Below are 25,696 nucleotides of genomic sequence, written 5' to 3'. Positions count from 1 at the left end.
TAAAAGGAAGAGAAAATGATAGAAGAAGAGTGACATTAAGGTTGAGAATAGTGGAGAAATGAAAAAATAAAAATGATGAGAAAATGTTGAAGGACAACAATGTACAAAATTAATAAAAAGAAGAAGAGTAAAAAATAAGAGAGAAATTGTTGAAAATAGGTGGATGATGTGGCTACTGATGCTGGTCAACAAAAATGTAGCAATAATAAATGTTACGCTTCAACTTTTAAATATATATAGATATAGATTACTTGTAAAAGTACAATTTGTTTGTTTTATTGATACATAAGATTTAAATAATTAGGCATAAGATAGAACTTCAAATTTATAAGAAGGGTTTTTGTTGAAACAAAAATTCTCAATGCATTGAAAAAAAATTCCAAAATAACTCCTCACTAAAGGAAATTCTTTAAATAAAATATAAAATTTCATTTATGTTGATATATAGCATTGGTTAGGCCACCTGAATTTTCAATGGTATATTTAAAAGTTGGGTCCGGTTAATAGAGACTTTAGGGCATTTGTCGATGAACTATTTTAAGATAATATTGATACTAATTTTATGGGATAATATAAAAATCTGTAAAAAAATTAGTTACCTTTTTTTCCTCTTCCAATAAAAATATTCTTAAAATGGTTCACCAATAAATGCTTATAGGGTATCCATTAACAAAATTCTTTAAAAAAAGAAGAAGCAAAACTTACTTTCTAAGTTTCGTTAGAATTCATTTAAGTCGTTGAAGTTTGCATTTGTTCATTTGAGTGCTCTAAGTTTCGAAACTTATCAATTCGGTCATTCGTTAGAGTGTTGTTTATTACTGCTATTAAGCCCCTCAAAATGAGTCATTTTGGTTAGATTTTAACATATAATATTTATTTTTTAATTAAAAAAACACAAAAATTAAAAACTCGTTGTAGGTCCATTTGAATAAAAAAAAATGAGAACACCATCCCACCAAAGCCCCTAACTCGATACAAAGAAAGAGAAAGAAAAAGTGAGATCAAGGTATTTTTCGGCCAATATTTGGCGGCTCTAGGACTTTGGGTTTCACCATGGTGCCGTTGAAAATGTTTGGGTAAGTAGTGGCCTATTTGGTAGGAAGATTTTTGTTTTTGCTTTCAAAATAATATGAAAATAATTTTTAAAAAATTGAAATTGAAAATAGTTTCCAGACCCCTAATTTAAGAGGTAGAAGAGTTTGGACAAATTTGTAGAGGTCTATTGTTTTTATTTTATTTACAACTATGTCATTAAAAACGTATTTTGTATTTTAAAACAACCTCTCGGTTATTTTCAAAATTCTGGTCTGAATAAGAAAAATAGAATATAATTTTCTAAAAATTGTATTTAAAGAAGATCAACCAAACAATATATTCAAGTACCCACCATTTTATAGTTTGCAAAAAAAAAAAAAAAATCATCTTACCAAACAAGTCCTAGTCCTAGATCTCTCTCGGCAAATAAAGAAAAAAAGAAAGAAAAAAAAGATCAAAATTCCAAGAAAAAAAGAAAAAAAACAGCGGGTAAAGGGTATTATTACAGTTATACCCTCCGGAGGTTTGTTTGTTTGTCTGGAGTGTACACGATTTGTAGAAATGAAAAGAAATGGTGGGTAATGGGTATCTACCTCCAGACTCCAGTTGCAGCTCCAGTTTGAGGAGTATGTAAATCTCTCTTTCCCACAACCAGAGAGAACAAAACGAATGGGAGAGAGTGCGTGAGAACTGAAAAAGGTGAGTGACTGTGAGTAGCAAAAGCATATTTTTTTTTTTTTTGGTTCATTTAATTGTCTTTGAGATTGAGAGTATTTTGTATTTTTGTAGAGCTGCCAGTTCCTGGGTCTCTCTGCTAATCTCCAATTCGAATTACAATAACTCTCAGTAGTTAATTAAAAAAAAAGAGGGGAAATCGAAGAGAAGAGATGGGGGAATCGGAATCGGCAAAGAAAGTGGAGGAAGAAATAGGAAGAGTGGTGGAGCAGGCTAAGGAGCTTCAGGACTCCGCCTCGTCTTTCATTTCTAAGGCCTCCTCCGACCACCAATCCCTCCGTAACCGTGTCGTTTCCCTCGACTCTTCCATTCGACACCTCCGCTCCCTCCTCTCTCATAACCACCACCTTCTCGATCCCAAGTTAGTAGACAAGGCAATCATTATTATTCTCTCTCTCTCTCTCTCTCTCTTTGCATGTTCATTCCTCTTTGGATCCCATTCCCATTCTTTTTTTCTTTTTCTTTTGTTCTCATTAATTTTTATTTGTGAACAGCTCGAAGAAGATTTACAGAGAGCGAGATGTATCATGGTTGATGGAGACGCCGCTTCTTTCCTTCCTCCCAAAACTCAAGGCAACTTTTGGAATTCCAATCCGAATTTATTTTTATATTTATAATTATATTTATATTATTTGTTTATTGAAATTGAAATGAATTTGATTTGTAGGGGGATTTTTGAAAATGTTTCTGGGTCCTATTAATGTTCGTGCCTCTCAAAAAGACGTTCAATTAAAGGTTAAAGAGGAGTACAACAGTTACAGAGTATGCTTTTCTTCTCCATCTCTATCTCTTCCTGCTTTTTCTTATTTGTCGTATTCTGTTCTGCCTTTTTTGCTTTTACAAATACTCTTCTACGCTATGTTTTCTTTTCATCCTCTTCCGCAACACATTATAATGCCTAATGCTTCATTTGGATGGAACAAATTAAAAAATTAAGAAGTTGCATTTTCAATATTTTGTTTAAATGACTTGAATAGAGTATCAAATAGCAAACTACTTTTTATTGTGAGGATTGTTGTACAGTATAGGGAAGTTCTACTAGCTCATCAAAAAAAAAAAAAAAAAGCTCAATCAATCAAGTGTTGTTAAATTCATATTAATCATTTAATACTAGCAATTGTTCTTCAAATCCCTTGATTTAAATCTTCATATTCAAATGCAACCTAAAAGAATATCAATCAAAGAAGCTTCTTGCTTCCACTAAAAACTCTCTTTTATCTCTTTGGACCAGGATAGAACCGCCCTTCTGTTTCTCCTTTTCCCATCAGTGCTTCTTATTCTAAGGTCTTGGATTTGGGATGGATGCTTGCCAGCTTTTCCCGTTCAGCTGTACCAGGTATCTCCCTAATTAAGTTTTTGAGCCCTGATTTTGAAGATTTGTATATATATATTTTTTTAATATTTAATATTGAACATGCACTTTGTCAGGCTTGGCTTTTGTTCCTCTACACTGGCTTGGCATTGCGAGAAAACATTTTGAGAGTGAACGGAAGTGATATTCGTCCATGGTAAAAGTGCATACAATCTTTCATGGCATTCAATTTTTACTACTAAATAAACAATGATCATGCTTTTTGTCATAATATGGGGCTTTGATAGCATGTTTCTTGTGTTTTTACTTTCCTAATTAGAACAAACTGGTTTGACACTCTGTGAACAATGGTTTTATATATATTACATATTAGAAAACATCACAATTTCATTTTAGTGATGACTTATATTTGGATGACCTTTTAGTTAATATTCAGTTTATCTGGATCTACTCGTTCCTTTATGAAGGTCTATGCATGGTTGGAAACCCATAAATTAGGTGGTGGGGTTTGAAGGGAGAGAAACAAAATGTGTTTATAAAAAAAGGCAAGTGAGATCTAGACGAAGATGTAGATAAGATGTGGAATGAAATTGCTAGTTGTATTAAAAAAGTGGCTAAAGAAGTACTCAATAAACCTAAAGGATGTGAGCGATAGACTAAGGAGATTTGGTAGTGGAATAAGGAGGTTCAAGCAGCAATGAGAGAGAGAGAGAGAAGCCTAACTAGATGCAGAGACAATGTGGTATGGGGGGCTGGCTTTTAGAAATTTAAGAAAATTTAATGAAGCCTTATTTGGAAGTGGTTGTGTAGATATAGCATAGAGAGACAGTTGTTATGGTGTAGAGTGATTGAGGTGAAGTAGTACTTGTGTGGAAGGGGGGGGGGGGAGGTTGGTGCACGGAAGTGGTTTCGGAGTGGGAGGTTATTACAGTTCTTTGATGCCTACTACAGTTGTGCCTTTTCCATGGAAAATTATTTGTGGATTGAAGGTTCCACCTTGAGTTGCGTTCTTTTCATGGATTTCTGCATTGGAAAAAATTCTTACTATTGATAAACTACGGAAGATATGTATTGTTGTGATAGATTGGTGTTATATGTGCAAAAACTCTAGGGAGATTGGACCATCTACTCCTTCATTGTCCTATAGCTACTGACTTGTGGAGTATGATATTTGGTTTGTTTGGAGTTCAATGGGCTATTCCAAAAAGAGTTTTGGATTTTTTTTCTTCTTGGCAAGGTCGGTTTGTTTGATTGGATGTCATCTTTGGGTTACATTTCTTTTACGTCTCTTTATTTCATTGATCATTGTAACTTGAGATTTTGATTGTGATGGTCTCATAGTATACTTCTTGTAGACTTTGGCCTTGTTTTTCCAATAAAGTTAAGTTATTTATAAAAAAAAGAAAAATAGAAAAGAAAAGAGGCTTTATATCCTGTTACCAAGCTACTTTTGGGTATCTTGTTTGTGTCACTACCTGGTAAATGCACTTTTTATATTGTTTGTGTTGGATATCTCAGGTATTCTTGGTAAAGGATGTTGATGTAGAAGATTTAATCTAGGTATTTACCCATTTGGTGCATAAGTGACTTACCAATAAAAAAAATCTAGGTATTGCGTACATGATGAGAGGTGGAAGGAAAAATCTGTGATTTGACTTGAATAAATATAGAATCTGATTGAAAATATAAAGGGACTGTATATTATAATACATGGTACTGAAATGTGTATTCTGAAAATATTGGATATTGCCATCTCTCTCATTGGCTTGAAAATATCTTTTTTTATTTTTATTTTATAAGTAATAAGTTTATTGATATCATAAAAGGGGAACACCCTAGTACACAGGGAGCGTACGAGGGGTCAAACAATCAAGAACAAAAATTACAAGAATCTAAGAAATCAAGAAAAGATAAAAATGATTGGTTCCGCAAAGCAGCCAACCAATCCATTAAAGTGCTAAAGAAAAATAGCTTCAAGTCTGATATGGATTTCTCCTTATCTTCAAAGCAAGTACTAACTATTTCTGTCCCTTCAAAGGCACCACAATAAGCAATGGAGCACCATCAACCATATATACCCATTTCGATGAAGGCCAAATCTGCCTTGCCAACATGCTAGAAGCCCCACTACAGATTGCACTCCAAACAAACCGAACACCATAGCCCACAGATCCATTGCAACCAGATAATGAAGAAAAAGATAATCAACTGATTCACCATTACACTTGCACATGTAGCACCAATCCAATATCCAAGCCTTCCTTTTCGTAAATTGTCAATCGTTAAGCATTTCCCTAAAGCAGCAGTCCAAACAAAGAAAGTTACTCGAGAAGGAATCTTCTGTTTCCAAATGCTTTTCCAATGCAAGCAATAGTCATTAGAGCCCACTAAGAGACTATAATAATCCTTAACCATGAAGTCCTCTCTATCAGATTTCTAGAACATCTTATCCTCACCATACCCTCTCACCGAAGTACCATATATGATATCCATGAAACTAGCCAGTGCCTTTAATTCCCGAGCATGCACACTCCTAAAGAAACTTACATCCCAAAACAGGATTCCATTATCAAACTTCATAAGCTCGGCCACACTAACCTCCTGATCTCGGCAAAATCTAAACAATTTAGGATAGCTGATTGCAAGAGATGTTTCACCACACCAACGGTCTTGCCAAAATTTCACCCTAGACCCATCCCCAATATCATATAGAATGTGGCGAGAAAAAGAAGGCCATCCTCGACTAATATTTTTCCACAATCCAAATACCATATGGATCATTAATAGGCCTAGTACACCAGCCACCCCATCCACAACCATATTTCACCGCTATCACTTGCCTCCAAAGGACAGCCCTTTCCATCCCAAATCTCCATAGCCACTTCCCAAGCAAAGCTTCATTAAAAAGTCTTACTTTCCTTATCCCCAAACCACCCAAAGCAATGGGAGTGTAAATAGTAGCCTATTTAACCAAATGGAATTTTGGTTTATCACCAATGCCACCCCATAAGAAATTTTTCTGAAGTTTCTCAATTCGGTTAGTCACAGTAGTAGGAATAGGAAATAAAGATAGAAAATAAGTGGGTAAATTAGATAGAGTGCTTTTAATTAAAGTGACTCTGCCTCCCTTGGATAAGTACAAACGTTTTCATCTTGCTAATCTCCGTTCTATCCTCTCCAGAATTGGATTTCATATTGTCTTAATTCTGAATTTAGCGTCTTAATCCTGAATTTTGCTTCCAAAGGAAGACCTAAATATTTCATTGGAAGAGTACCTTGTTTACAACCAAGGACATTTAGCAATAAGTGAAAATTATGCACCATACCAATAGGAACCAACTCTGACTTGCCCAAATTTATCTTTAGACCTGAAATTGCCTCAAACCAAATGAGGATCATACGGAGAAACAAAACTTGATCCAGATCAACATCTCAAAAAATTAAAGTGTCATCCACAAAGAGAAGATGAGACACCGCCAAAGATCTCCCCCTCTAAACGACCCACACCAAAGCTTGACATGTGACCATCATGGACAACTTTATCCAACATTCCCCCAAGGGCTTCCATAACCAAGACAAACAGCGAAGGAGACAATGGGTTACCTTGTCTCAACCCCCTGGAACTCTAAAAAAACTCACAAGGAGAGCCATTTATCAGAATAGATAAGCAAACTGTAGATATACAAAAGAAAATCCACCGCCTCCATTTAGCAGAGAACCCACCCTGTTCTAGTAACAAGCCTTCTCAACATTTAATTTGCAAAGTAGCCCTGGCAAACTAGTTTTCAATTTGCTGTCAAGACATTCATTAGCAATAAGCACAGGGTCAAGAATCTGCCTATTCCTCACAAAAGCAGTCTGTGAAGATGAAATCATATCTTCCATGACCATGCAAAATCTGGTGGCTAAGACCTTAGCAATGATTTTATAACCCCCCCCCCCGCCCCCCCCCAACAAGACTAATGGGGTGAAAATCCTTGACTTTAATTGCTGCATTTTTTTTAGGGATGAGAGTGATGAAAGTTGCATTCAAACTTTTCTCAAATTGACCTTTAGCAAAAAAATGATGAAATACAACCATAAGATCAGGTTTGAGAATTCCCCAACAAGCTTGGAAGAAAGCCATTGGAAACCCATCTGGTCCAGGCGATTTATCACCATTAAAATTCTGTATGACATCTGAAATTTCTGCCTTCTCAAAGGGTCTATCTAGCCAATTTGCATTATCACCGGATATCCTTAGAAATACCAAGACTTTTGGGAATGGTTGAACAACTTGTTGCTCAAAGTATAAATTCATAAAGAATTGACTAATACAATCAGCAATCATATCTTGATTGGAAGACAAGATTCCATATAAGGCTCTCAATACCGTTATTTCTTCTATTGGAATTAGCCATTCTATGAAAGGGGTGAGGTGAGGTTGGAAGAGTGGGGATGGTTGTTTAATTGTATGTCAGATTTGATGTTGGGGATGGTTAGAGACTTTGCTTTTGGCATGATGTTTGGGTTTTAGACATTCCATTAGTCTCCAGACTTGTTTTGGTTGGAATTTGTGATTTGTACAGCAGTGCAAGATTGGGAATTGGAATGGATAGATACTACCTTTGATTTCTTGTATTAAGCAAAGCCATGAGAGTTTGGTGAGGCTTAGATGATTTGGAAGTTCTCTATGAATGAGAAGTGTCATACTTTGGAATACTATAGAAAATAAATAGAAGATGAGAAAAGAATAATGGAAGATATTAACGTGGTTCGGTCGTAGATGAGAAAGAGAATGGAAGATATTATTGTTATTCGGTCAATAAGACCAAAGTCCACAACACCAAAACCCAAATTCCTTTATCTTTCTATCAAGTGAGCACCAAAACCCAAATGCCTATGTCTTTCATTCACTTGATAGACAACACATAACAAGGCCACCCATATTTATAATGGGATTTATAGAATTTGAAATAGGCCAACTATTAAAAACCGGACCGGACGGTTCAACTAGGAACCGCACCTGGTTCGGCCAAAACCAAAAAAACCGGGAACCAGTCTCTTTTCCGGTTCTTTGATCATTCCGGTTTTTAAAACCATGCAATTTATTACATGTATAATTTGAATTTGAATTTCATATTAATTGATTTATTCAGTCTCTTGATTTACTCCAAGAAATTAATTCTTTGATTTAGTCTTCATTCTTTGGAGAATGAACATATTCTCCTACACTCTCCCTCAAGTTGTGCATTAAATTATTGAATTTTTGAGGAAAAGCGCAACTTAGAGGAATTTAAACCTATTTTTGAACTACTTCCTGCAAAGTAGTTTGTATTACTTTTTTTTTGATGGAGTATGATAAAATTAGAGAACAAATGAGAAACTTATTATGAATCAATTTACATACTTCCAAACATTAAATGCCAACTCACCCTCAATCAAAATTCCGCAAGAAATACTCCTATGAATATATAACTGTAGTATTGACATGGTGAAATCCTTTGCTGTGAAGTTAGGTATTAGAATTTAGGCGCCTTTTGCTGGATGGTATACACTTTTCAACTATAACTGAAGAATTTAGGCGCCTTTTGCTGGGTAGTATACACTTTTCAGCTATAACTGAAGATGATGCTGAGCATTTGGAAAGACTTTTTTGAAAAGAAGTTTTAGGTGTGGTGTGGTCAAGAGCTTGAATGGATATAATGAACTAGGCCAGATGGCATTCCTGTGGTTTTTTTTTTTTTACCTTCCTCAATACATGTTGGAAGTTGGAACATAATTAAATTTGATATTATGGCGGTGTTTCAGGCTTTCCACAATTAGGGTTAGTTTGAGAAAAGTCTTAATGCAACTTTTATAGCTCTCATTCCAGAAAAGTATGGCACACCTGATGTGAAGGAATTTCAGTCCATTAGCCTTGTAGGTGGAGTTCACAAAATTCTTGTTAAAATTTTGGCTAATCAGCTAAGATTGGTGTTAGAGAATGTTCTCAAATTCTCAAAATTCCCTTGTGAAGGGGAAGCAAATTTTAGATTTTATTGTAAGAGTTAATTAATGCTTTGATAGCAGTTCAAAATCAGGAGGCCTGGAGTGCTTTGCAAACTTGATTTGGAGAAAGCCTACGACCATGTAAATTGGGATTTTCTCATTATTTGTTGAGAAGATGTGGGGTTTCAACAAAATGTAGGAGATGGGTTTTGTTTTGTAGAAGTTTTGCATATCTACAGTTTGCTTTTCAATCTTCATCAATGGAAATCGGTTGCCTTTTGTTATTGTTATAGAGGCATTGAGCAGAATGTAAAAAGTAGGCAGAAGGAGGTAGGTAGGTATTTATCGGGCTTTACAATCATCAATTTGGAGAATAGTCTATTGATGATTTCTTGTATTCTCTTTGTAAAAGACACATTGATTTTTTGTGAAGCTAACTCAAATAAAGTTTTGCACTTGAGGTATGTTTTTACTTGGTTTAAAGTTGTCTTTGGTATAAAAGTTAACCTAGGAAAATCACGGTTGATTCCAATTGGGAATGTGCATGATCTAGAGGAGTTGGTGACTATTTTGGGGTGCAAAATGTACCAATGGAATATTTACGCCTTCCTTTTGATTTTAAATTCAAAGAGAAGATCATTTGGATCACCATTCTAGAAATATGGAAAAAAGACCGGTGGAATGGAAATGACTCCGATTTAATGAAATTTATAGCAAGATTTTTATTGAGGGGTTTAGGTGAAGAGTCTAAATTTCATTTAATTAAATGGGATAAAATTTGTGAACCTTTTCCAGGTGGGGGTTTGACCATTTGGAACTTGAAATAGTATAATGGAGCTCTCTTAGGGAAGTCATTGTGGAGATATGGTTCACAGGGCCTTTGGCATTACCCAGTAGATATCAAACAAGGTGAACACCATAGACCACATCTCAAAAGCAATAGGACAATGTAATAAAAGATGATCTGCTGATTCTCCATTCCTTTTGCACATATAACACCAATCTAGAATTCACACTTTCCTCAAGCGTAAATTATCAATAGTCGTAATAGTCCCCAAAGCTATAGTCCAAAAAAAGAACGCAACATTGGAAGGAACCTTTGGCTTCCAAATGCTTCTCCAAGGAAAAGATTGATTGCATACCCCCAATAAGGCCTGATAATAGCTACTCACCTTAAAGCCCCTTCTCTAATCAATTATCCAGCATTTCTTATCCTCACTAGTACCCCTCAACAAGATTCCTTATATAACATCCATAAAGTTAGACAGAGATTCCAATTCCCAATCCTGAATAGCACGCAAGAACTCCATATCCCAATAGAGAACCCCATTGGGGAACTTCATGAGATCAGCCACATAAGCGTCCTTAGCACTATTGATTCGGAATAACTTTGGAAAACACACACTCAAAGGATTATCCCTACACTAGATGTCATACCAAAATTTCACTCTAGTCCCATCTCCAATCTCAAATTGAATATAGCAAGAAAAAGTAGACCAGCTACTACTAATAGTCTTCCATAAACTCACCCCATAAGGGCCTTAAACAAAATTAGAGCACCAACCTCCCTCCTCACTGCCATATTTAACCCTTATCACTGTTCTCCATAGCGCATCTTTCTCAAACCCAAATCTCCACAACCATTTTCCCAATAGCACTTCATTAAAGCATCTCAAATTTCTAATTGCCAAACCCCCGGCTTGAATAGGAGAACACACCTTGGACCGGTTCACCACATGAAGGTTTTTTTTTTGATAAGTAACGAAAATTTTATTAAAAAATGAAGAACAGCCAACCCGAGTACATTGGGAATGTACTATGGGGGCATAAATCAATAACCAAGATTACAACGATCAAGTAAAACAGGAAGGGAAGAACAAGAAAAATGACAAAAAACCACACTCCAATCAAGGAGAGTGTGTAGGAAAAAAGACTTAATCTCTACTATAGAGCGTTCACAGCCCTCAAAGCATCTCTCATTCCTTTCGCGCCAAATACACCATAACAAGCAATGAGGCACAATTCTCCACAACTCTATATTTCTATGTCTTCCAAACTTACCCTGCCAAGACTCAAACAACTCAATAACCTTCTGAGGCATAACCCAATGAATTCCAAATAAGCAAAACACCAACGACCACAACTCACAAGCAGTGGGGCAATGAAGAAGAAGATGATCCACTGACTCCCCACAATTCTTACACATATAGCACCAATCCAGAACTAGCACACGTCGTTTGCGAAGATTATCTGTTGTTAAAATCTTACCTAAAGAAGCAGGCCATGAAAAGAAAGCTACCCTTGGAGGAACCTTCGATTTCCAAATTAACTTCCAAGGGAAGGATAAGATGGTAGGAGGGTAGAAAGAAAGATAGAATCCTCTAACCTCAAAACCTCTACTCCTTGCTGGCTTCCAACACAACCGATCCGGACCCAAACCCCGTACTGTCGAAGAGTAGACCATATCCATAAACCGATCAAAGGATTCTTGTTCCCAATCCTGTGGAGGACGACGAAATTTAGCATCCCAATGAATCCTCCCACCAGACCAACACATAACCTCCGCTACTGAAGAATCCTTTGTTCTACTAATACAATAGAGCTCTGGAAAAGCCTCTTGGAAAGTACGATCTCCACACCATACATGCTTCCAAAACTTCACTCGAGTACCATCCCCCACATCATACAGAAGAAGTTTAGAAAAACGTGTCCAACCACTCTTAATATGTCTCCACAAACTAACACCATAAGCACTGGTCACCTTTTTCGTGCACCAACCACCCCAATCATTCCCATATTTCACTTCAATAACCTTCCTCCATAGAGCATCGGTCTCCATGCCATACCTCCATAACCATTTTCCTAACAAGGCAGCATAAAAACTCCTCAATCGTCTAATACCTAACCCTCCAACCTGCAACGGCTTACAAACCTGAGCCCAATTGACCAAGTGTAATTTAGAGTCACCATTAATACCACTCCACAAAAAATCTCGTTGTAACTTCTCCATACGATTTGCCACCTTCCCAGGTAGAGGCAGAAGGGAAAGGAAGTATGTAGGTAAGGAGGAAAGAGTACTTTTAATAAGAGTTACCTTACCCCCCTTAGATAGATACAACCTCTTCCACCCTGCTAATCTCCTTTCCATCTTCTCCAAAATAGGATTCCAAATTGACAACTCATTAAATTTAGCTCCTAACGGTAGCCCCAAATATCTCAATGGAAGAGAGGATAGCCTACAACCCAGCATCCCCACCAACACATCCATATTGTAGACCTCCCTTATAGGAACCAACTCAGATTTTCCCAAATTAATCCTTAAGCCTGAGACCTCCTCAAATCTAGCTAGGATTGCTCTCAAACAAGCTATATGCGAAGAATCAGCGTCACAAAAAATAAGAGTGTCATCAGCAAACAAAAGATGAGACACGATCACCGAGTTGCCAGCCGTATTACCTACAGAGAAGCCTAAGAACTGACCAGAAGTAACAGCCACATCCAACAAACGACTCAACCCCTCCATAACAATGTCAAATTGCAACGGAGACAAGGGGTCCCCTTGCCGAATCCCCCTAGAACTACCAAAAAAATCAGGAGGACTACCATTGATCAGAATGGAGAATTTAACAGTAGAGATGCAACACATTATCCACTTTCTCCATTTCTCTGAAAACCCACAGCGCTGAAGCATATACATTAAAAAACCCCAGCTCACATGGTCATATGCCTTCTCCACATCCAACTTACACAACACTCCTGGAACACCTGACTTCAATCTACTATCAATGCATTCTGAAGCAATAAAAAAAGAGTCCAATATCTGTCTACCTTTCACAAATGCATTCTGAGAATTCAAAATAAGCCCATGTGCCACCCTTCTGAGACGATTAGCCAACACTTTAGAAATGATCTTATAAATCCCACCAACTAAGCTAATAGGCCGAAAATCCTTGATCTCCACAGCATCCACCTTTTTGGGAATAAGAGCAATGAAAGAAGCATTAAGGCTCTTCTTAAACACAGCCTGAGTATGAAAATTTTGGAACACTGCCATAATTTCAGCCTTCAAAAAACACCAGCAAGACTGAAAGAACGCCATAGAAAAGCCATCCGGGCCAGGAGCCTTATCACCCTTAAAATCACTAATCACCCCAAACACCTCTTCCTCATCAAAAGGCCTATCTAGCCACAGTGCATCATCCTCCGAGATACAAGAGAACTCCACATCATCTAATAAAGGTCTATGAGCCACAGTTTCAGCATATAGCTGCCTATAAAAATGAGAAATACAACCAACTATAGCCTCCGGATCTGAAGACAATTCTCCATCCACCATAAGCCTATCAATGGAATTAAATCTTCTATGAGAGTTAGCTATACGATGAAAGAATCTGGTATTCCTGTCTCCTTCTCTAATACAAAGGACTCTAGACTTCTGCCTCCAATAGATTTCCTCCATCAAAGTAACTTTTTCTAATTCACCTCGAACTCTCTCCAACTCCAGCCTTTCCTCCACAACTAAAGTTTGACTATCCTCAATCATCTCTAAATCACTAAGCTCTTGCCACAAGTTTCTCACCCGATCTTCAACATTTCCAAAAACCTCCACATTCCATTTCTTCAAATCATTTTTCAAGAGCTTCAATTTATTGGCCAACACAAAACTCGGAGCTCCTTGGACATTATAAGATTCCCACCAAGATCGCACCCTCTCCACGAAACCCTCATCTTTCAGCCACATATTCTCAAATCTAAATGGCCTCCTACCGCTCTGAAAGGAACCACCCTCAAGAACAATCGGGAAGTGATTAGATAACAGCCTAGGCAAGCGTTGTTGAGAAACAGATGGAAACTTATCATCCCAATCTGCAGAAAACAAAAACCTGTCCAGCCTAGCCTTCGAAGCAACTTCACGAGTATTAGACCAAGTGAAAGATCCCCCTTGAAGCGGAATATCAATGAGACCTTGCTCAGAAATAAAATTGGAAAACTCCCGCATAGCAGCAGTAAAAGAGGTTGAACCAGAACGCTCAGAAGGAAACCTTACCATGTTAAAGTCACCACCCACACACCATGGAACATTCCACCAACTGTTCAAACCAACTAATTCTTCCCATAAGAACCTTCTGTCTCTCACAGAATTAGGACCATAAATGCCAGTAAACGCCCAAACAAACTGATCTGACACATTAGTAAATCTACAAGAAATCGAAAATCGCCCCACAGCTTCCTCCTCTTTATTCACAACCCGTGTATCCCACATCAGTAACACCCCTCTAGAAGCTCCGCAAGAGCCTAGATAAGACCAATTGACATGTTGACCCCTCCACAAACTGTGAATCACATCTCTAGTTATCAACTCCATTTTAGTTTCTTGAATACAAATAACATCTAGCTTCCATCTCCTGACCAAATTACGAACCCGAAGTCTTTTATCCCTATCATTCAGCCCTCTAACATTCCAAGAAATAATCTTCAAATTCGTTGATGAACCACCACAGCCCTTTCCTTACTTATATTCCTCGGTTTCATTGAACCAACCTTGACATTCATAGATGTCATTAAAATTTTCAACTCTCGTTGACCTTTCTGCCCCGACTTACCGTGCTTCATTTGATCATCTACTGCCTTAAGCTTTTTATCCTTTTTCCTGGCCTCTATAGCCAACAGCAATCCCGTAATCTGCTCCTCAAAACCTTCCAACGAAGTGTCCACTGATTTTCTAAAAGCCTTAATCCGATTTGTTACCCATTGTGATAAATTATTACCATCACCCGACTCCATACACCCAACCCCCCGCTCAGAACTACACTCCAACTCCAAAGGAACTTCTGTGGCCAAAGGTACCACATCTAACGGCTTGCCACTACACTCCCAAGTCATCGACCTCTCATCAAAATCGCCCATCTCCTCCTCTGCCTCCTTAACAATAGACCAAGAATCAACTAACCCATCACAGTCCTCTGCCTAACTAACCATCTGACCGTCAATGATAAAAGAATCATTACCTGTTACAGCCTCTACATCAGTGACTGAGCAATCCGACACACTTTCTGGAGAACGATATAGAGATAACGGAATCACTACTTGTCGACCATCTCGCAATTGTAGCATCCATTCGTTGGAATCACCCCATGATTTGTCCAAATCACTGACCAATTCCCTAATAGTGGGAGAATGATTAAATACCACCTTACCATCAGAGGCCTCATGCTCCGTCGCCCTTGCCTCCGGACCCAACAAATCATCATCCTCCTCCTTCGTCTTCGTCAGAGATGACGACATCTCCACCAACTTTTCTATCAGGTCCCCTGAAGACATCACCTTCATCTCTGCCGGCTCCACCGAAGGACATATCGGAGCTAACGGTGATGAACCCACCTCGCAATCAGCCTGCACCACTTCCGATGTCAATATCGGCACGGTAGGGGACTAGGTAAGGCAGCTCGGGCTCACCTGAACGCTAGACCCACTCCCGCCAGGGACTTCCGGCGCCGATATGGGAGAATTCGAGCCCAGGTTGACCATCGGAGCCTTCGTCGTCCTCCTTGGTGGTAGAGGATCAAGCACCGAGCTCGCTGGGACACTCGCACCATTCGAGATTGAGCTCAGGCCTGAGGTGCTTGACTCTAACTTACCATCCTCAACAAATGGGCCCGTAATACCTGGGCTGGGTTTAAGTTCTGATTGCTTGGAGCAAGCCCCTACCTCAAAAATAAAAGGGCTAGTCAACATTGGGCCTGAACAACTCTTAACTGCATGGGCTTCAGAAGGCCCATTGTCCATTCCCTTATTCACAACCTGGGCAGAAGTTTCCTCACGTGCCACCCACTTAACAGTTTGCTTATCTCCCCTATAACGTTGCCAAGACACCCGCCTCTTACCAAATTCATTTACTTCCACAGTCAAACCTTTCCTTAACCAGCCAAACCTCCTAATTTGACGCTCCTTGCCAGAATCAACATCTTTCAAATTCAAATTATTCAATCTGAATTTATTTTGTTCCGGGATTTTCTCCTTAAACCTAGCATCTCCATTAATACTACGGTGGCTCCCCTCCACACCACTCACGGCAATCGGTATAGCATTATCAGCCGGAACTTCAAAAGCCACCACCTGAATCCCCACTTCGTCTCTCGGAGGCTGCGTTGTGTTCTCCACTACTTGGAACTTCTCTGTCTCTCTAATGGAGGGCTGGTGCAAATGCTTCCTTACTTGCACAGACGCTTTTACTGTTTCAGCAAAGGACCGAGAAGGGTGAATCTCTGAACCCAACTTAGCCTTGTACGGTAGAGCTTTTGAACCCAACGCATAATGAGAAGGTTCCAACATTCTCCGCAATTCAATTCCAAAAGCCCTCCAACCTTGTTGTGCCTTGCCTGCAGGAATAATGATCGATCTTCTCATCCCGCCAACTTTTAACTCTGTTACTAAAATAAATTGCCCAAACGGGTTAGAGCCCCGTTGCACTGTGTAGGCGGAGTCTCCATCCCTGAGCGTGAAGAAATGTTTGGGGTTGACCCCAAACACCATTTGTTCCAAGCTCTGCATTAACCAACGTGCTGCATTCCTACCCATAAAAACTGAGTGCATGAAATACTTCCCTCGTTCAAAAATCTTAAGGGAGAAAAAGTTCCCCCCTTCCTCAATCACCAATTGAAACAACTTCGATTCAATAAAAAAACTGCGAAATCCACCCATATCGATCCAAAACAGAAATAAAACAAAAACTGGAAACTAAATTTTTGACTAATTTGAGGTAGCCGGGCCTCTCATTTCTTTTTAAATTTTTTTTTTTTTTGATTCATCTCCTAAACCACTCCAAAGAAAATTCCGTTGGAGTTATTCTATATAATACACTACATCTGTCGGAATTGGGAAAAGGAAAAGAGGATAAGTAGGTTAATTGGATAGAGTACTTTTTATGAAAGTAACTCTTCCCCCTTTGGAGAGATACAATTATTTCCATCCCGCTAACCTCCTTTCCACCTTCTCAATCATGGGATTCCAGATTGTCTTCTCTTTTAATTTCGCACCTAATGGAAGACCTAAATATTTCATAGGAAGAGAACCCTGCTTGCAACTTAAAGCTTCTACTAGCAGCTCAAAATTTGGAACCACTCCCACTGGGTCTAACTCAGATATTTCCAAATTAATTTTCAAACCCGATATGACCTCAAACCATGATAGAATCAAATGCAGAAACATCTGGTCAAGATCAGCATCTCACATAATCAATATATCATCTGCAAAAAGAAGACGAGTTACCTGTGAGTGATCATCCTTGGATGTACCCTACACTGAAACCAGACAAATGACCTTCCCTCACTGCCTTGTCCATCATTTTGCTAACCGCCTCCATAACTATAACAAACAACAATAAGTACAAAGGATCAACCTGTTGTAAACCTCTATAGTTCTCAAAGAAACCACAAGGAGCTCCATTAAAACTAAGAATTTAACCATGGATATACAAAAGAGAATCCATTTTCTCCATTTTTCTGGAAAACCACACCACTCAAGCATATAGATAAGGAAACCCCAATTCACATGATCATAAGCTTTCTCCACATCCAACTTGCACAACACCCTCGGAACTCCTGATTTCAACTTACTGTCCAGGCACTCATTGGCAATAAGAACAAAATCCAGAATCTGCATATTTTTGACAAAGGCATTCTGAGATTCCAAAATAACATCTCCAACTGCCTCTTTCAACCTATTAGCAAGTATTTTAGAAATAATTTTGTAAACCCCACCTATCAGACTAATAGGATGAAAATCATTCACCTCCATTGCATCTGATTTTTTGGGAATCAAAGAAATAAAGGTGGCATTTAAACTTTTCTCAAATTGACCTTTCTCATAAAAGAATTGAAAATTTTCCAAATGATCTAATTTGATAACTTCCCAGCAAGTCTGGAAGAATCATAGGGAAAAACCATCTGGGCTAGGAGCTTTGTCCCCCTCAAAATCCTTAACCACCCCAAATATTTCTGCTTCATCAAAAGGTCTCACAACCTTGTCAGCAGAAATTTTTGGAAAATTTTAACACATCCGGTTGAGGGTGAATGGCTTCATGTTCTGTAAATAATTTCTTATAAAACTGAATAATTCAGCCCTCTATACTTTCCTGGTCTGAAGTCAGTACCCCCATCAACCCTGAGACTACGAGATAGGGAAAGTTTAGTAGCAAATCATTTACAGAACTGCAATGGATGTGTTCATTGGGTTTTGAATTTTATACAAACAATACATGATTGAGAGTTGGAGTCCATTTCGTCTTTCTTGGACTTAATATATTCACTATTAGAGCTAGGTAGGTGGAGAAGATAAACTCTGTTGGAAGCCATATGCACAAAAAGAGTTTGAGGTCAAATCTTACTACAGAGCCTTAACTCCAATCAAGATGTGGATTTTCCTTGGAAAAGCATTTGGAAGCCTTCAAGTCCAGCAAGAGTTGCTATCTTTTTGTAGACTGCCACATTGGGGAGAATCTTAACAATAGAAAACTTGAGAAAAAAGAATATTATTATGCTGAATTGATGTTGTATGTGCAAAAGGCATGGGGAGACAATTGATCATTTACTCCATTGTTCACTTGCTTTAGAGTTGTGGACTATGGTCTTTAGCCTTTTTGGGGCTCAATGGGTGATGCAGAGGGAGTTAGACTTATTAGCTTGTTGGGAAGGTCGATTTGGTTGATGTTGGAACGCAGAAATTCTTGTTGACTGTTTTTGGTCTCAATAAAGTTCATTATTTATTCCAAAATAAAAGGAAATTCTATGAAAGGTGATTCCTTATTGCTTAATGTGGTGCATTAGAGCATTAGGCAAATAAGGATTTCTAGAAGCTTCGAGGGGGTGTGAAATGACCATTTTAGATTTGAAACTGCTGTTTTTCAGATACATGTTTAAATGGATGACAGCGTCAGGATTATTTTCATTTTCAAACTTATTAGATTTGATTATCTTTGTAACTTTAGAATTTAATTGTGGGTGTACCTATTGTATACTTCTTGTGTACTTGGGCTACATACCTTGTTACTTATATAAAAAAAAAAAAAAAGAATTTGAAAATAGTTCAACCATCAATTTATTACGTGTCTATTTTGAATATGAATTTCTTATCAATGTAATTGATTGCTCCAATCCCCTGATTTAGTGAATCCCTTCCAACAAGGTGTGTTATGTTAAGCAGTAATACTAGGTTGTCAATTGAACTAAGCAAGCACGAAGCTTACTCAAAAGATGATGGATTAAGCTCTGTATGAGTTTGACTTTGGCTGACTTCAGACACTTGAGAGGAAAAAAAAAGGAAGTTTGGCTCTGTTCTATTGTACTGACTTAAATTGATGTCTGGTTCATGTCCTCTAACCCCCCGCCCCAGTTTTTTTCTTGGGTGTTGCAAATGCCTTGAGCTTTTAGAGTTAATCTTGCCTCTTTGTAGTTAGGGGCTTTTCTTGTGTACTTCCTCTGATTAGGGATCTACCTGTTTTCCCTGATAAAATTTTCTATACTTACCTCAAAAGAAATATCAACATTATATTTCTGTCAAAATGCACATTAAATGGCACATATTTCAGTTTCTTTATCAGTGCTTCATCTTTGACATGGCACTTTGTTTTGGCTGTGTTGCACAGCACACTGAGTATTTTACAAACACACCGATTTTGCAGGTGGATTTATCATCACTATTGTGCTATGCTTATGGCCCTGGTTAGTCTCACCTGGGAGATTAAAGGACAACCAAATTGTGCCCGAAAGCAGGTTACTTTTGTTTAACAATGTGCTAACAATAACATTGGTTCTGTATATAGTTATCAGTTAAATCTTGTGCAGAGAGGGGTTCAACTTTTCCTACAATGGGCTATGATGCAAGGGGTTGCGATGCTTTTACAAAATAGATATCAACGCCAGAGACTCTATACTCGTATTGCATTGGGAAAGGTGCCATCCCCCAAATTGTCTTTGCCCCTTAAATTTGCCTGTCATTCTATGTTTTGTATTAAATATAGACCCTTTTATACATTTTGATCCCTAGTCTTTGGTCCACCCTGCCCCCCATCCCCACCCTTGTTCTTTTGATCTTCCATGTTATTGCTATTATGAATCTTCTTTGTTAGAATGACAAGAATGATGAGGAATGTCTTTCTTTCAGATATATGTGAACGTATGGTTCCAATATTTATTTTACTATTATTTTCAGGCTAAGAGGATGGATGTTGTCTGGGGAGAAACGGCTGGTGTGGATGGCCAACTGTGGTTGTTGTGTCCCATTCTTTTCGTTTTGCAGGTGATGTACGCAAAACTTGGTCATTACTTGTTAAACATTTACAGAAAGCATGCTACTTAAATTATTCAGTTACTGTGTCATTCTCTACATCGAACTTACTAGAGTCCTTGTTTAGCATGAATCTTAGATAAATTTTTTTTCTGTATTTATTAGCTTTCTTTTTTATTTGGCACTTCCTTTATATATTCCATGTTTTAGGATTGCGCCTCTTTTTTTGAGCATATTTTTTTCAATGATTCATTTAAAGTTGAATATAACCTATTGCATCTGTCACACCTTTATGTGTTTTGCATGACATGCAATGATATTAATTGATTACCTATACACAGCTGCAATGAAAAGGTTGTTTTGGGAACCTAGAAGTCATGTCAACTAAGGGTTGGCCGAATTTATATTTGGTAAAGATAGAGGGGGAGATTGGCATAGTTCCCTTTCCTTCACTGTAAAATGTTTCCTGTTGGAAAATGTTTTGGAAAACATTTTTCGCTGTTTGGCATAAATTTACTCATCACTTTAAAATATTAGGGTAAATTTCATTAACATATCTAAGGATTGGGCTAATGCCAACTAGGTTTAAGATTTTTCAAAACTAACTAATTTGGTCCTTAAAGCCAACTTAGTCCTTAAACACTGTTAGGTCAGTTAGTCATTTTTCCTCAATTGTCTTTGGGACTAAGTTGGCTTTAGGGAACAAATTGCTCAGTTTTGAAAAGTCTTGGACCTAGTTAGTATTAACCCAAACTTCAAGGTATGTTAATGGAATTTACCCAAAATATTAATATAGAAACACTAAAATCAGCCTGAAAAATAAGCACAATTAAAATAAAATTATTGAAAATAACAATAAGAAGCACAATCAAAATAAGATTGCTACAAAAAAAGATTAATATAGCAATTAACAAAAGATATTATTATTATTAGGGTTTGTTTGGGATCTTCTTATTTTGCTGAAACTAAAAACTTTTTGTTGAAATTATTATAAATAAAGATAAAAGTTAGCTGAAATAGTATAATGAGACCAATAAATAGTACCAAAAAGTGTAGTGGGACTCATAAATAGTAGCAAAAATAAGCTGAATAGTAAAATAAGCTAGAGCCAAACACACACATTATTATTATTATTTTTTTGGTGTGGATAGCAATAGAAACTATTAACTAAACTTACACATTTGAGAGATCAATTTAGTGGTTTTAAAGGCATGTTAGTCATATTGGAGGTTTTGAAGATATTTTAGTCAGACAGACCCAGGTGGGGGCTCGGCCCCCGAGTCCAAATTTTTTTTTTAGGTATTATATATATTTCATTTTTGTAGTTTGGCTCCCTTCCAAAACCTTAGGCTCCATTCTCCTCAATAAATCTAAGTAGCTTCACCCAAATAGCCACTATCCAACCCAAAAACTTAACAAAAATAATAAAAACATTTATAATGATGATTGTATTTTAGCAAAAATAAAAAAAAGTAGTTAATCACCAAAGAACCAAAAAATCATGTGTTATTGGAGAAGCTAAAGCTATTTTTTTTGCAACTACATTAAATTGGTATAAATATCAGTTAACTATAGCAAGTTGTTAAAAATAAAATATAATATTTTATTGAAATTATATCTCTTCCTTCAATTAAAAAAACTCAAATTCTCTTGCTTCCTTTATTATTTTAATGAGTTGTTTATATTATTTTAAATGAAGTGATAAAAAAATAAAACATTTGATATTGAGTGTATTGTAAAGTGAGGTGGTAAAATAAATAAAGTAGCTTTTTGATGTGCTAAAAGCTAACATTTTTAGCACCACCACTGTGAATGCTCTAACTTAAATAATAAAAAAAAAAAAATCCTAGCCAGCCTAGGATTAAAAAAAAAAAAACATTATTTTGTTTTTGTTTTTGTTTTTGTTTTTGTCTTTGTTGGTAAATGATTGCACCTCAATGTATTTAGAAACAATGATTTTGACTATTTGTAATTTTTTAATACTATATGGATGCCTGTTTGGAGTTTTTTTTTTCTTAATACTCCGACCTTTGCTAGATTAAAATCCTGGGTCCCTCCGTGATTTGAGTCACTATGAAGGTTTCAAGGCTTTTTTTCCCCTCATTTTGTAGGCTCGGGGGTATATCAATCATTTTAGAGGTTTTGACAGTATTTTTGTTATTTTTGAGATTTTAGGCTAATCATTTTAGAGGTTTTAGGGGGTATTTTTGTCATTTTGGAGGTTTTAGGGGTTATTTCGGTCATTTTGATCATTTTGGAGATTTTATAAGTATTTATGTTATTTTAGAGTTTTTAAGGGTATCTTTTTTTTTTTTATAGGTAATCAGAAAGCTTTTATAAATGATAGTAAAAAGATATACAAGAAGTTCATGATATTGAACAACAAGAACAAGTCTATCAGGAAACTAAGCTAAGGGAGGACAAAAACTCAGAGAGAGAAGATCAATTAATAAAACCCCAACAACGAGACCACTCCAAAAGACTATGCTGACATAAAAGTTTAACTCAACCAACGTCTTCTCTTTGTCCTCAAAGGATCAACGATTTCGTTCCAACCGCACAATCCACATTAAGCACCCTGGGACCAAGTTCCATATCTCTGACTTATGCTTCCCATGCCACTGATGCCAGCAAGCTATCAAACTCGCCACCAATTCTGGCATAACCCAAAGGATACCAAAGGCCTGGAGCAAACAAGTCCATAGGGAATGGGTAACAGGGCAATGAAGAAGAAGGTGGTTAACTGACTCCCCGTCACTGGAACACATACAACACCTATTAGCCAAAGGGCGTCCCTTAAGCATAAGGTTATCCAAAGTGAGGATTCGACCATGAGCAGCAGACCACAGAAAGAACGCCACGCGCTTAGGGATCTTCGGTTTCCAAACCCCCTTCCAAGGAAGCTAATAATTCAAGGCACCCCGGATCGCAATGTAGTAAGACCGAGTGTCAAACTTACCATCCCCTTTAAGCCGCCAGTAAAGGGTATCTCTCCTACTATCCTGAGGAATACGAGTTTGGATAAGCCGAAGAAGAGAGTACGAAGCAGCCAACTCCCAATCTTTAAAAGTTCTATAAAACGTTAGGTTCCACACTCTAACATTGCCTCCTTCTAGAATCCACAAAACCTCAGAGATACAAACATCCTTGACTGCTAAACACACAAAGAGCTCAAGATAAAGAACTTTTAGAGTGGCGTCACCAATCCACCTGTCATGCCAAAAGCGGATACGAGTGCCTTCCCCCACTACAAAAGACAGATGCTTAGAAAAGCTCTCCCATCCTTCATTAATTCTTCTCCATAGGCCACACCCATGAGACCTCCTGCAAACATTTGTCCTCCACCCCCCTTGACCCTCGCCATATTTTGAAGAGATAACACAACACCATAGGCGGGTAACTTCATGCCCATATCTCCACAGCCACTTCCCTAATAAAGCCTGATTAAACGGCACCACCTTTCTTATCCCCAACCCATCCATCTCAACGGGTAAACACACCTTATCCCATGCCACTAAAGGATATTTGAAGCCACCCTCAGAAAACCCCCAAAGGAAATTCCTCTGAATACTTTCCAATCTAGTCGCCACTGCTTTAGGAATAGTAAAGAGAGATAAAAAATATGTCGGGAGACTTAAGAGAGTACTCTTTAGTAACATGAGCCTACCACCCTTAGATAAATAGAGACGCTTCCACCCAAAAAGCCTCTTCTCCATCTTCTCCAAAATAGGATTCTAAATCGAGGCTGACTTAAAAGAAGATCTCAACGGCATCCCCAAATATTTCATAGGCAAACTGTCCACTCTACAATATAGGACATTAGCCAAAGTATCTAGATTATTCACCACCCCAACGGGGACAATCTCACTGTGAAGCTCTTGATGGGTATTTTGGTCATTTTGGGAAATTTGGAGTTCTTTTATCATTTTGAAGATTTTGTGGTATTTTAGGGCTATATTTGGTGAGAGGGAAGAGAAGGGAAGAGAAGAGAAAAGTATAAGGAAGAGAGGGAAAATAAAAGGAAAAGAAAATATGTGTTTGGATGTAAAGGAGAAGAGAAATGAAATAAATGGAATGTATTTTACATTTTTTTTTCCTTTTAATTTATAAATAAATTAGGAGATAAATGTAATTTCACACAAAATGATTTTGGTTTGACCAAGTTTTTTAATTGCACCAAACGCCCTAAAATGAGGAAAATATTTTCTGAAAAATGTTAATGCCTAAACAAACTGGGCCTTAAATGTTATTTTGTGCTAAAAATATATCAAGAAGATGATGGCCACCTGGATGGCAGTATATTAGGAGTAAATTTTCATTTTTGTTATAAAGAAATTTGTTGAAGTTAGCACAGTGACCTGAGTTTAGTTGTGGCTTGTATATTTTTGTGTTTTTGGACTTGATATAGGGTTTCGAGGCATATGTTGGACTACTGTTACTCAAGACTGCATTCATTGGGGTTGTTTCTGAATGGCAGGTAAGTTACTGTACAAAAAAACTTTAGCCAAATGATATAGCATTCTTGCCTCTTATGTACTGAAGTAATGTTTATTGATAGAAAGCTGTTGTTGGCAGGTATTTTTTTGTGGGATCCTTCTGGTTTTAATGGCTGTTGGGAATTTTTCAAATACAGTACAGACACTCATGGCGAAGTCAAGGTTTAAGGCAAAGATGAAAAGAAGTAAGAGCAAGCAGGAACTGTAACAGATCATCCCTAATTATCATCTTCTTCCTAAAGCTTTTTGTAGGATCCCATTTTTGTAATGCTTTTCTTGGTCCCAATCTCAAACATGCTTCTTGAAGCTAAGGCTGTAAAAAATTGCTTCATAAATCTTCGTTTTAACTTCCCATTAACCTATATATGATGTAGCATTGATTTTTTTTAAGTGTGAGAACGAATGCATTTTGACAGAACCGTAATGTGATGCAAATTCTATGATTTTGTGTAGTACTTGGCCATATTATTTGGTCACCTCTTTGGGTAAAGTTGAAATCAAGGTATAGACTCTGTGAGGTCAGATTGTACTTCATCCTTGAGATGGTTTTGCTAGCAATCATGTAGGAAGACGTCACTGAGAAACCTTGAGTGCTTCCTAAAATGAAAACATGGTTGGCAGAGATTAGTCCTCTTTTTGTGAAGGTGGGTTGGGGTTGTGTTTCTATTCAAAACTTGATTATGCAGAACCAAGGCTGTGCTTGGCAGCAAAAGATTAGGCCTATAGATTTGGAATTGGAGGCCATCTTTAGAAATATGGTGATGCCTCAACGTAGATATGATCCCAATTTTATAGTTCCAATTTCTATGCTGCCAAATTTAGGGTCGACATTTGTGTGTTCCTTTGTTTTTGATCTTATGGAGCT

At 37.4% G+C, this 25,696-nt stretch overlaps 1 protein-coding gene across 1 annotated transcript; it reads left to right on the top strand.

The window, feature by feature from the left end:
* Positions 1 to 1,562: 1,562 nt before the first annotated feature.
* LOC142612525 (uncharacterized) lies at positions 1,563 to 25,274 on the top strand. The gene is made up of 11 exons (XM_075784609.1): positions 1,563 to 1,734; positions 1,825 to 2,144; positions 2,265 to 2,343; positions 2,438 to 2,532; positions 3,002 to 3,106; positions 3,199 to 3,278; positions 19,731 to 19,821; positions 19,894 to 20,001; positions 20,261 to 20,347; positions 24,744 to 24,812; positions 24,911 to 25,274. Exons 2-11 carry the CDS (start codon positions 1,923 to 1,925, stop codon positions 25,037 to 25,039), a joined length of 1,065 nt encoding a protein of 354 aa, XP_075640724.1. The 5' UTR covers positions 1,563 to 1,734; positions 1,825 to 1,922; the 3' UTR covers positions 25,040 to 25,274.
* Positions 25,275 to 25,696: the final 422 nt, after the last annotated feature.

The sequence above is a fragment of the Castanea sativa genome, chromosome 1, assembly GCF_040712315.1.
Source record: "Castanea sativa cultivar Marrone di Chiusa Pesio chromosome 1, ASM4071231v1".
Taxonomy (NCBI): domain Eukaryota; kingdom Viridiplantae; phylum Streptophyta; class Magnoliopsida; order Fagales; family Fagaceae; genus Castanea; species Castanea sativa.
The sequence above is the reverse complement of the archived record's forward strand: the minus strand, read 5'-3'. Positions and strand labels throughout refer to the sequence as shown.

Excerpts from the sequence above, each read along its gene's own strand:
- LOC142612525 (XM_075784609.1), top strand. The coding sequence starts at position 1,923 with ATGGGGGAATCGGAATCGGCAAAGAAAGTGGAGGAAGAAATAGGAAGA. Across the intron at positions 19,822-19,893 it reads CAAATTGTGCCCGAAAGCAG|AGAGGGGTTCAACTTTTCCT; the intron begins GTTACTTTTGTT and ends AATCTTGTGCAG. Across the intron at positions 20,002-20,260 it reads CTCGTATTGCATTGGGAAAG|GCTAAGAGGATGGATGTTGT; the intron begins GTGCCATCCCCC and ends TATTATTTTCAG.